General features: G+C 46.4%; 1 protein-coding gene across 1 annotated transcript in view; it reads right to left on the bottom strand.

Annotated features, from left to right (window-relative positions):
- LOC105385734 (attractin) overlaps window positions 1–12,241 on the bottom strand; it is a 45,704-nt gene that overhangs the window by 13,860 nt on the left and 19,603 nt on the right. The window contains exons 14-23 of the mRNA XM_048630541.1: window positions 9,338–9,403; window positions 8,811–8,923; window positions 7,932–8,039; window positions 7,061–7,146; window positions 6,455–6,569; window positions 5,943–6,061; window positions 4,622–4,732; window positions 3,696–3,862; window positions 2,489–2,638; window positions 1,242–1,467 (exon numbers count right to left, since the gene is read on the bottom strand). Of these exons, the coding sequence (XP_048486498.1) occupies window positions 1,242–1,467; window positions 2,489–2,638; window positions 3,696–3,862; window positions 4,622–4,732; window positions 5,943–6,061; window positions 6,455–6,569; window positions 7,061–7,146; window positions 7,932–8,039; window positions 8,811–8,923; window positions 9,338–9,403 (1,261 nt within the window). The remainder of the gene's footprint in view (window positions 1–1,241; window positions 1,468–2,488; window positions 2,639–3,695; window positions 3,863–4,621; window positions 4,733–5,942; window positions 6,062–6,454; window positions 6,570–7,060; window positions 7,147–7,931; window positions 8,040–8,810; window positions 8,924–9,337; window positions 9,404–12,241) is intronic.

The raw sequence follows: 12,241 nt of genomic DNA, 5'->3' as shown, positions 1-12,241 counted from the left end.
TGTAGTTAATTTTTCGCAGCAAATTGGCGTCTACGAGGGCGATACCGAAATGATCGGGAATAGAAAAAAGTACAAAGATATCATAATATTATTTACTTTTATTGTTTTTCAAAGTAGTCTCCGTGACATTCAATGCACTTTTTCATTCGATTAAACCAATCATTGAAACAGTAATTCCAGTCTGAAGTGGATACTGTCAAAACAGCTGATTTGTAAGCTTCGACCGCCTCTTCTGGGCCGCTAAACCGTTGACCACGTAGCATATCTTTAATTCTTGGGAATGTAAAATAATCATTGGGGCTCAGATCAGGGCTATACGGAGGATGGTCCATCAACTCCACGTTTTCCATATTTAAAAACGTTCTTGTTTTGCGAGCGGTATGAGAGCTTGCATTATCGTGGTGAAGGATTATACGACGATTCGGGTTACTGTATCATCAGCATACGTCACAATGATTCCTTGAGATAATTTAAGTCCGCAAAGGTTATTAATATAAATTAAAAATAAGGTTGGCCCAAGGATACTACCCTGGGGCACGCCCCATTCTATAGCTTGAGTGCAACTGATATTTTCCCCTATTTTTGTACACTGATGTCTGTTTGTCAAATAACTCTCAAACAGATTATGTTGTGTGCCTCTGATTCCAAGATGTTCAAGTTTATTTAATAGTAGTTTGGTCGAAAGATATGCTCAAGACAAGCATTAAATATATGACACAGAAGAGGAGTAAGGATATGTTTATATTCTTTTAAGATCTTGTTTGTAATATTATCCCATCCAGCAGACTATAGGGCTAGTACGAGGCGCATTTAAGACGAGACAAGAGTTCTCCGTCGCGCTCGCTCTTGAGGCTACGCAATGTGAGTGAGCGCGATGCAAAACTTATGTCACTTCTTAAATGCTCGCCGTGCTACTAGCCCAGGTCGAGCGGTGGGTTTAGATCGCTAGATCGTGCTGACTTGCTATTGGTTGAACAGTCGCGCTTCACTACAAGCGTCAGAATGCCCGTTCCAGTTTCGCCGAGCGATCTTAACTCGCCGCGCGATTCTGCTTACCTTAGAGTTTCGCTAGATGGCGGTGTCGTCCCCGTTCTACATCGCGGTATGGTTTGGTTTATCCATCCAGCTATATTGTTTTAATTTTCATGTTGTATGCGAATTGCGAACATTGCGAATGCGAATTGCGAACCAAAATACTCATTGTGTATTAGTATAATTTACGATATCTACGATAGACTTACTTGTACTTGAAGTTGGTGCAATTAAGATGCGTGAAGAGCGCGCGCTCGGCGGGGTCACTGCGGGTGCGCACGGTGAGGTTCATCCTCGCGTGTGATGAACAAGTGATGCTGAAGTCCGCGTCCACATCCGGTTTCACGGGCGCGTTCCGGAAGTTGATGGCGGAGAGGTGACGGTCTTCTTTTTTTGACAGGTTGAAGGTGAACTGGTAGTCTACTGCTAGGTCGTCTAGGGAAGGTTTAGGTGGGTTAGGTAGTTGTTAATTGTTTATTCATAGTTTCATCTTATACATTAGTGACGGCACCGTAGCTAAGGCGGTAGTGAAGCTGCTTCTGAAGCTGAGGGCCGCGGGTTCGAATCCCGCCCAGGGCAAACATTTGTGTGATGAGCATTTGTGTTTGCCTTGTGTCTGGTTGTCGTTTATATATTCAATATGTATCTATGTATGTATTTGTGTAGATATATCAGCTGTCCGACACCCATAACACAGGTTCTACCTAGCTTGGGGTCAGATGGCCGTGTGTGAGATGTAAAAAAAAATAAAAAAAAATTAGATTTTCCCATTTTTTGTTTTAACAAACAGCTCATTTTCCCCTTATACTTAAAATAATACGCTTTTTTATTAATGGCTTCAGCGTGGTAATGATTCGTGTTGGCACACTTATCACATCGCATCCCTACCAGCCCTTGAGAGGCCCAGTGACTTATTAGCTTTCTTTTCACACTCACACCTCGCAAATTAATCCGATTTTCTTCATTTTTGTTTTGACAAACAGCTCTTTATACTCACAATAACAAGCTCCCTTATTAATGGAATCAGCATGATAATGGTTCGTGTTATCACACTTATCACAGCGCTTCCCTACAAGCCCTTGAGTAGCCCAGTAATAGCGCAATTTTGACTGACATGCAATCTTTTCAGTCGCACCTCGCAAATTCATCCGAATTCACCATTTTTGTTTTGACAAACAGCACATTTTCACCTCTTTCTTATAACCTTATTCTTATTTACACTTACAATAACAAGCTCTCTTGTTAATCGCGTCAGCATGATAATGATTCGTGTTATCACACTTGTCACAGCGCTCCCCCGCCAAGCCCTTAGTGCTGCAGTAACATCGGCATTTTGACTGACACGCTTTCTTTTCACACTCATACCTCGCAAATTCATCCGATTTTCAGCATTTTTGTTTTGACAAATAGCACATTTTCACCTCTTTCTTATAACCTTATTCTTATGTATACTTACAATAACAAGCTCCTTTATTAATCGCGTCAGCATGGTAATGGTTCGTGTTATCACACTTGTCACACCTCTCCCCCGCTAATCCTTTAGTGCTGCAGTAACATCGGCCGGTGTCCGGCGCGCAGGAGACCGCTTGCGCGTTGCATTCACACGCTGCAAGGAGAAAAAAACATAAATAAATATCTTGTTTTTAATCCACAGACCACCTGCTAGATGGTCCGATGACATCTGCAAGGTTGCAGGGAAGCAGTGGACCAGAGCGGCACAGGACCGGAAGAATTGGCGTACAAATAAGGAGGCCTATACCCAACAGTGGGCGATAGAAGGCTGATGATGATGATGATGATGATGAATCCACAGACCTATTTGACTAGATGCGACAAATGCACTCACTTCTATGAGAACCGGGCGTGCCGAAATTTGTATAGGAATTATTATTTGTGACTCTGATAATGACAGCTGGACGGAACTAAATACATGAACCAAACATAGACTGGAACCAAAGGTTGATCATTATGAGTCATATAGGTTTGTGATTTAATCACTGCATGGAAATCTCTGGGGTTTTATACACCAAACGCGGGGTTCAGAAGATAAAAGGAGTCGTTCTAATTGTATAAGTAGTGGGAATTCCATGAAATGGATTACCTTTTCGGATATCGCTTTCTAGCTTTATCCGATAGAGTTGGATAGAAAATTGCTTTATAATAGTTAAATTCGAAAGATAAAAGGAGACGTTTTGAATTGTACAAGTAATGGGAATTGCGTGACATGGATCCATATTCGGATAATGCTTACTAGCTTTTCCCCACAGAGTATGAAAATGATGTTTTTCTATTGTTTACGAAAAGTTTTTCAAATAATACGTGGAAGTTCGGTTATCGGCCCCCTACTAGATACTCACGCTCGCAGCGCCCCCCGTTCAGCGGGTCGCCCCAGTAGCCGGGGGCGCAGGTCTCGCAGCGCGCCCCCACCGCCCGCCCCCCGCCCCCTACTAGATACTCACGCTCGCAGCGCCCCCCGTTCAGCGGGTCGCCCCAGTAGCCGGGGGCGCAGGTCTCGCAGCGCGCCCCCACCGCCCGCCCCCCGCCCCCTACTAGATACTCACGCTCGCAGCGCCCCCCGTTCAGCGGGTCGCCCCAGTGGCCGGGGGCGCAGGTCTCGCAGCGCACCCCCACCGCCCGCCCCCCGCCCCCTACTAGGTACTCACGCTCGCAGCGCCCCCCGTTCAGCGGGTCGCCCCAGTGGCCGGGGGCGCAGGTCTCGCAGCGCGCCCCCACCGCCCGCCCCCCGCACGGCTGCACGCAGCGCCCCCCGCCCTCCGCGCAGACCGAGTGCCCGTTGCACTGGCAGAGCGGGCAGCGGGTGAAGTGCCATCTGGAAGGAATTGGGGGCGTTATCTTTGTGTTGTTCTGTTTATATTTAGTGTTGGACATTTTACACTCAGGGTGGATACGACCAAGCTCGAGTAACTTTTTAAACAAGAGTAAACTATCAGTTTCACGGAAGTAAGCTGATTTTGCATTCTACTAAGGGCTGATTTTTCAATGGTCAGATAAACGTTATCTGAGGAATAAAATTGTTGCTGTCACTGTTTAATACACAGATTCAGATGTGACAGCATCAGAATTATTCCTCAGATAACGTTTATCTGACCATTAAAAATCAGCCTAAACCTGAAACCAAGATAAGTATCATACCTATTAAGGTACCAAGAATACATTTTACACCGCCAAAATTGACGGTATATCGCGCTTATCCGAGAGTAATTTCGTAATGGCGGCGGCACGTAAGCTGATTAGAAAACTGTCATATGACGTTTCATACTATTATAATCGTATAAATGTAGCGTCCACTCCTGTAACTACTACATACCTGTGCGCGGGACACACATCTGTATATTACACTATCTACGGCTCCCGGAACTACTAAAGCCTCTATGTATCCATTCCGATACTACATCTCCCATGGTCTTTAAGATACGCTAGCTCTATCTATCAACAACTGCGGCACTATGACAGCGTTCTACAGATCTGTGTTTATGACATACTATCATCTAGCGTTATTCTAGCGCCTATAGACACTAGCGCCATCTAACGGTCACTACAGGAACTAAGTAAGTAACTAACTACGTACCTGTGCGCGGGACAAACGTGCGGCGCGTGCGGCTCGGCGGCGCCGCCCGGCAGGCACGCCCCGCGCCCCCCGCGGCCCCCGTCGTCACACCATCCGCACGCTGGCTCGCTCCTGTAAGTATATAAACAATGAAAGATAGTATAAAGATCCCGGCACACTTACGTCTCGTATCGTTTCGTGACGCGCCATAAGCATAGGTTTCATACATTTCGTATAACTTGTCGCGTTGCAACACGACATGACAAATAAACAAATAAGTGCACCATATTAAATGTGTGAAACCGATAGCGTCACGACACGACACGTATGTTTCCGCCTTAAGGTACCTTTTGCAATTTGAAACGCTTTCAATTACGCAAACGGCTTACTCTTTAGGTAACGCTATAACTGTTAGATAGGGCGCAAAACTAGCAAACTATGAACAATCGGCATACTAAAACGATACGCTACTAACTAACTTTGTCAGCGGATACTTTTTTGCCTACCAACATTCAGACAACTATGTATGTAGGTATTAGGTATTAGCTAACAGAGCATCAGAATATTAGGTACCAACTCAAAAACAGTATTTTTTTGTAGCTATTTGGTGTCGACGTATTGTAAGCGGAACTTTATCATTGCTCGCGAGTGTGTTATAGCTACCGGCAGGAGTAGAATAGAATAGTAGACTAGAATACCGGCAAGAGGCACAGTCGTCGGGCTCCGACGCGCCGCCGGAAAACGACCGGCGGAAACGGGTAGAATAGAATAGAATAATAGAATAGAATACCGGCAAGAGGCACAGTCGTCGGGCTCCGACACGCCGCCGGAAAACGACCGGCGGAAACGGGTAGAATAGAATAGAATAATAGAATAGAATACCGGCAAGAGGCACAGTCGTCGGGCTCCGACGCGCCGCCGGAAAACGACCGGCGGAAACGGGTAGAATAGAATAGAATAATAGAATAGAATACCGGCAAGAGGCACAGTCGTCGGGCTCCGACGCGCCGCCGGAAAACGACCGGCGGAAACGGGTAGAATAGAATAGAATAATAGAATAGAATACCGGCAAGAGGCACAGTCGTCGGGCTCCGACGCGCCGCCGGAAAACGACCGGCGGAAACGGGTAGAATAGAATAGAATAATAGAATAGAATACCGGCAAGAGGCACAGTCGTCGGGCTCCGACGCGCCGCCGGAAAACGACCGGCGGAAACGGGTAGAATAGAATAGAATAATAGAATAGAATACCGGCAAGAGGCACAGTCGTCGGGCTCCGACGCGCCGCCGGAAAACGACCGGCGGAAACGGGTAGAATAGAATAGAATAATAGAATAGAATACCGGCAAGAGGCGCAAGAGGCGTGCGCGGCGCAGGGCCGCCACATGGCGCAGGTGGAAGCTCCTCCAGAGGACGACCACGCGCGGCACCCGCCGAGGGGGAATGATGCGCCGTATGCGTTCTGAAATAATGTTATAAAATTTTAGTTTAAGTATGGATAGTTAAAATGCATAAATCGAAAACACGCAGACCGTACCTAATGGTCCTTTAGGTATTATAGGGGCACAACGTCTGTAGCTACTCCACCTCTGTGATATATCCAACTCGAATACCTTGGCATAACAGAGGACACATATTTTTTAATGTAGTAGTGTCCTAGAAATGGACCTAGGACCCAGCATAAAACGTGTCTGGCGCACACGCTCCTAGTGCACCTACGTGCAACTTACGTACCTACATACATACATTATACGCACGTATAATGCTTTTGTTTACGATAGCACATGCTGAGCATTGCACCTTTTATCGAAACTTTGTTTTTATTGAAATAATTATTTTGTTTATTACTACGTACCTTGTCGACGCAGCGCGCGGCCGACGCGCACCAAATGCACTCTTCAGCTGTACAATTAGAACACGCTTGGTACGTGGCACACGGGGCTGAACAGGCTCCTGAAGAGGATACACTCCTGGAATAGAAATTATAGGTTAGTAAGGTATCATACCTAGTAAGGTACGCTAGGAATCAAGTAAATAAATGATGTTTATAAGTCACTTAATCGCGAAACAATTGACTATTGATGAACCGTTCAGAAACTGCCAATTTAGTATGTGAGATTAAAAAAATCAGACTGATTTTATCAGACTTTATCTTGACGTGAGGCGCGGATAGACTTTGCGACTGATTGATGAGCGCCGCTATTACCGGCCGTTTCTAATGGTAAAACATGGCGCGAACCTTCCGTGAACGCTAGAGATCTGAAATACAGGATGTCGCAAACAGGGTATACTAAGCCGAAAGGGGGTGACCATTTCCAAAACTCGTAGAACAAAAGTTGTTCAGAATGACCCCCTGAGTCATCCCCTTTCGGCTTAGTATACCTTTGTTGCAACACCTTGTAGAAAACACGTACAGTCAAACGTGCGTTGATTTTACATAAAATTGTAATATGGAAGTTACCTGACATCTTCAGTGATGTTGGCGGGGCGACACTTTATCGTCTCGTAGTCCCAGTAGCACAATCTTGGACCCACTTCGTCCGCTGACTGGAAACAGAAAATATTCAGGTTAAAACACAAAAGTTTGTGAGTACGCTTGTTAGTTTGTTACTCTGTCACCTGAAAAACTGAATTGGCGTGTAGGAATATTAAATTAATTGCCAATTATCTTGGGGAAACCAAAACGCGAAAGCTTTTTATGACGAATATTTGCCTATTGAAGTCGATTCTGAAGGCACAAAATTTAATTTGATCGATTAAAAACAACAAAATTTACAAGCTGTAAATTTAATTTACGAAAACGATCATAGAGTTCGATTTTTAACATGGAATGGCAATAGGCAGTATAGGTACAATTAATTCTTCATTGATTTTCGCCCGTAACTGAAGGTACAAGGTTCAAAATAAGGTGGGAACATGGTGGGAAAATACAACAAAACCATACCGCGAAGTAGAATGTTTCATACCAGCGCTATCTAGTGAGAATCATGGTAAACAAATTCATTAAACAGCGCTATTAAAGGCTAAATCAATAATTTTAGCTCATAAACACTCACGTGTGTGGCGGCGGTGTGTTTGTGGCACGCGTGACACGAGTGGAAGCGGCCGCACTGTTGTATAGACAGCGCCATCTGTTGGAGACACTCACGTGTGTGGCGGCGGTGTGTTTGTGGCACGCGTGGCACGAGTGGAAGCGGCCGCACTGTTGTATAGACAGCGCCATCTGTTGGAGACACTCACGTGTGTGGCGGCGGTGTGTTTGTGGCACGCGTGGCACGAGTGGAAGCGGCCGCACTGTTGTATAGACAGCGCCATCTGTTGGAGACACTCACGTGTGTGGCGGCGGTGTGTTTGTGGCACGCGTGGCACGAGTGGAAGCGGCCGCACGCCTCGCGCGCGCTCTCGGAGCTCGCGCCGCACTCCTCTATGGACAGCGCCATCTGTTGGCGGAAATGCGGAGTTAGAGTTATGGGTTTTGGGGGTAGGGATGGCGTGGGTGTCGACAAATATTGGTAATGTAGACGGGAAAAGTTTTATATCGTTATACACTTCTCTTGTAGTGCCATGATGCGGCGAATTTGCGCAGCCTCTTGAAGTTTGCCTCTGAGGAGACAAGATGGCCGAAATAAACCGGGGCGTATGCCTTCCATCACCTCCAGCCTATCCTCTTCATACGTAGAGAGACAACATTACCTGGTTTGTTTGGTCCTTCGAGCCGGATATTATTATTATGTTATGATCATTACCTGGTGCCGATGCCATATAATGCCATGCGATGCCGTAATGCGGAGATAGAGTTGCGGTTTGTGGAACTAAAGGTGGCTTCAGTGCCAATTTCGCCATAGTGGGTTAGAGTTAGAGCATAGCCAGGGATTATTGCTTGACTTTTGACACATCTGTCAAGAATTTAATATAATTAATCAACCTATCCCTGGTTACGATCTAACCGACTATGGAGAAATTGTAGCTTAGTGTCGACGAATATTGGTAATGTAGAGAAACTGTCAAATCTGTCAAATCAAGGATTATACTGACAATGTCAAATTCCGTCCTTTTTTGAGAGCCATATTCCACGCTTTTATCTGTGGAATGTCCATATTTTCTACTCAAACGGAGAGACTTACGCGTTCTAACACACGACGCTGTCCATAACACAGGTTCTGCCTAGCTTGGGGTCGGACGGCCGTGTGTGAGATGTCCCCCCATATTACCTGGTGTCGATGCCTCGGACAGTAGGCGGCGGACGACATGCAGGCGCCGCACCACGCGCAGCCCGCCGCCGCGCACGCCGCGCAACTGTCGCCTGAGAGGCAACGGTGCTCGTCTGTGGATGTGGGGTTTATTAGTAGGGGAGTAGGGGCAAGGTGAGGTTGATAAGGGTGAAATGTGAATGATAAGGATCGCTGATGAATAGGAAAATTATAGCAGAATTTTATACACTTTCAGTAATGCTGTATAATTTTTGAGGGAACTGAAGCGTGATTCGTGTTACTGTAGCTGTAGGCTACATAAAAACACATCTCGCCCTCTAGCGTTCACTCTTGGGACTAAATAATGTATGAGTTTAAAGTTTTCAAATGCGTAGTTGCGTCCCAATTCGAAAACTTCGTTGACTTACTTATTGTATTATCTTAAAGTTACATACAACGTTAGTACAGTATAAGCAGATAAATCTGACCCCTTTCAGAACCATTGTTACTATGAGAGGGGGGTCAGGTTTCTCTGCACATGACCGTACCTAGTATTGGCTCTTCGATGCACGCTCGCACATTCCTGTCGAATGACGATCTGTAGCCGACGTCTTCTATCTGTAAATAGAAAACACATTAATTAGAATTATTTCATTTATCTATCACCTATAAGTTTCATCAAAGGGCCAGCAGAAAACCAGCGCTGCGGCTTTATTATCCAAAACACATGCTGAGCTGGTGCCTTTTTAACGCTCTGGACAGCAAAATGCCGACACCAAATAACCCAATTTTTCAAACACTCTATTTAAAACATGAACAGAACATTACAGTTTTTAGTTGACAATATCCTGATGCTCTGTTAAATATACTTCAATGTTGCAGAAGCCGTCATTAAGCTAGCCTTTTCCGTTTAGGAGTAATTTGGTGGTTTTCTCAGTGGAACCTTTTCATTGCCCGTGAGTATACATATATAGTCTAGTCTAATAGTCGCTTCATACAGGGTCCGAGCTAGTGTACAGTATACAACAGAGACGACTAAACGATCACGCACGATCTGGATAGTCGAGCTGGCTTCAGTGATCGTAACTGGACGGCACGTCAAGCCGTGTGTCCCGGTTGCTGCTTCGGCAGCAGTTGTTAAGCCTAGTCAGTGGCCTTCGGGCGGCTTGAAAACATCTGACAGTCGGGTTGCCCACTTACCCGACAACTTCAGTGCATTGTACTCATTCAAAAACGGCGATACGGATCACCTCTGACTACCCCTTCGGGCATTACAGTCGTGAGCATATAAGTATTCTAAATAATAAGTATTCCCTTTATTTTGTTGTTGTTTCTTCTTCTGTCTTATTGTTCTGTTTCAGTGTGTCAAATAAACGTGTCTTTCTTTCTTTCATATAATATGTATGTACTGACCGGCACTTGGCGTGGTGGCGCCACACTGGCCCCCGCCCCTCACGCGCGTTGTGCAGACACGCCGCCGAGCTGCTGATGGAGGCGCCCGCCCCGCCCAGTACAGGAGGCCACAGAGGCACTGGGACACTAATACCACATGAACTGCGACAGTGGATAACTCTGCTTCTTGAAGCCAACGGGGAACTGTGTCACTAATACCACATGAACCACTATCCCTACATGAACGGCGAATGCGATCCTCTGCGTTTTGAGGCCTTTAGCACTGACACTTATACAGGGTCCGGGCTAGTGTACAGTATACAACAGAGACGACTATACAGCGAAAAGCGGGTGATTCGCTTGCGAGTCACCTCTGTCTACCCCTTCGGGGATTGCAGTCGTGAGCATAATTATGTATGTATGTATGTAATATGCATGTATGCCGCTTACGGTCCTTGTTTCTTCTTGATTACCCGTTTCGTTGTTTTGACCTTTTTGACATCGCCTGTTTCAGTTTTAACTTGCGTGACGGTTACAGTTTCAGAAGCTTTTTCGATTATTGTAGCCTTTTGAGGTTCGATGTTTTGTGTAAAGTCTGTTGTGACTTCATCAGATACGTGTGTCCGACTGCCCGGCACTCGGCGTGGTGGCGCCACACTGGCCCACGCCCCTCACGCGCGTTGTGCAGACACGCCGCCGAGCTGCTGATGGAGGCGCCCGACCCGCCCAGTACAGGAGGCTACAGAGGCACTGGGTCACTGATACCACATGAACGGCGACAACTCTGCGAGAGGCACTGTGTCCCTGTGTGTGTGTCTGTATCCCTACATGAATGGCGACTGCTATCCTCTGCGTTTGGATGCATTTAGCACGGGTCACATATACAGGGTCCGAGCTATTGTACAGTATACTACAGAGACAGCAAGAACTGAAGAAAGAAGCCATTGGATGGGTGACCGATTTCAAGTGGTTCTTTTCTGGACGCATCCGTGCTTCGGACGGCACGTTAAGCCGGTTGCTGCTTCAGCAGCAGTCGTTAAGCCTAGTCTTCGAGCAGCTTGAAAACATCTGACAGTCGGGTTGCCCACTTACCCGACAACTTCAGTGCATTGTACTCATTCACAAACGGCGACACGGCTCACCTTTGACTACCCCTTCGGGGATTACAGTCGTGACCATATTCTAACGCATGTTTTACGTATTATAAATAATAAGTACTCTCTTTATTTTGTTGTTGTTTCTTTTTCAGTTTTATTGTTCTGTTTCAGTATGTCAAATAAATGTGTCTTTCTTTCTTTCACATAGTGTATGTTGGACTGACCGGCACTTGGCGTGGCGGCGCCACACTGGCCCCCGCCCCTCACGCGCGTTGTGCAGACACGCCGCCGAGCTGCTGATGGAGGCGCCCGACCCGCCCAGTACAGGAGGCCACAGAGGCACTGGGGCACTAATACCACATGAACGGCGACAGCAGATATAACTGCGTTTGGAGGCCTTTAGCACGGGTCACTTAAGCGGCGATTATACTAGACTACATGTAGTGTACTACAAATTGGCGACCTACCTAGGATGCAGGACGGTCGGGACCCGTCAATCTCCGATGCTACGATCTATGATCCTACATGCCTAACTATGATTACACTTGTCTATACGTAGGAAACTATATGAGGTAGTACACTACATGTATTCTAGTCTAATCGTCGCTTTATACAGGGTCCGAGCTAGTGTACAGTATACAACAGAGACGACTGGCCGGCAAGAACTGAAGAAAGAAGACCGAGAAGCGTCCGTAGTCGAGCTCGCTTTAGTGATCGTAACTGATCACTGAGATTAAGCAACAAGTGGCACGGTCTGTCATTGGATCACCCTTTTCTGGACGCTTCTTTTGTTGTTGCTTCTTTTTCTGTCTTACTGTTCTGTTTCAGTGTGTCAAATAAATGTGTCTTTTTTTCTTTCACAATATGTATGTTTGTCTGCCCGGCACTTGGCGTGGTGGCGCCACACTGGCCCCCGCGCCTCACGCGCGTTGTGCAGACACGCCGCCGAGCTGCTGATGGAGG

This window comes from Plutella xylostella, chromosome 26, assembly GCF_932276165.1.
Source record: "Plutella xylostella chromosome 26, ilPluXylo3.1, whole genome shotgun sequence".
In the NCBI taxonomy this organism is placed as follows: domain Eukaryota; kingdom Metazoa; phylum Arthropoda; class Insecta; order Lepidoptera; family Plutellidae; genus Plutella; species Plutella xylostella.
Note: the sequence above shows the minus strand (reverse complement) of the source record. Positions and strands in the feature narration are given on the sequence as shown.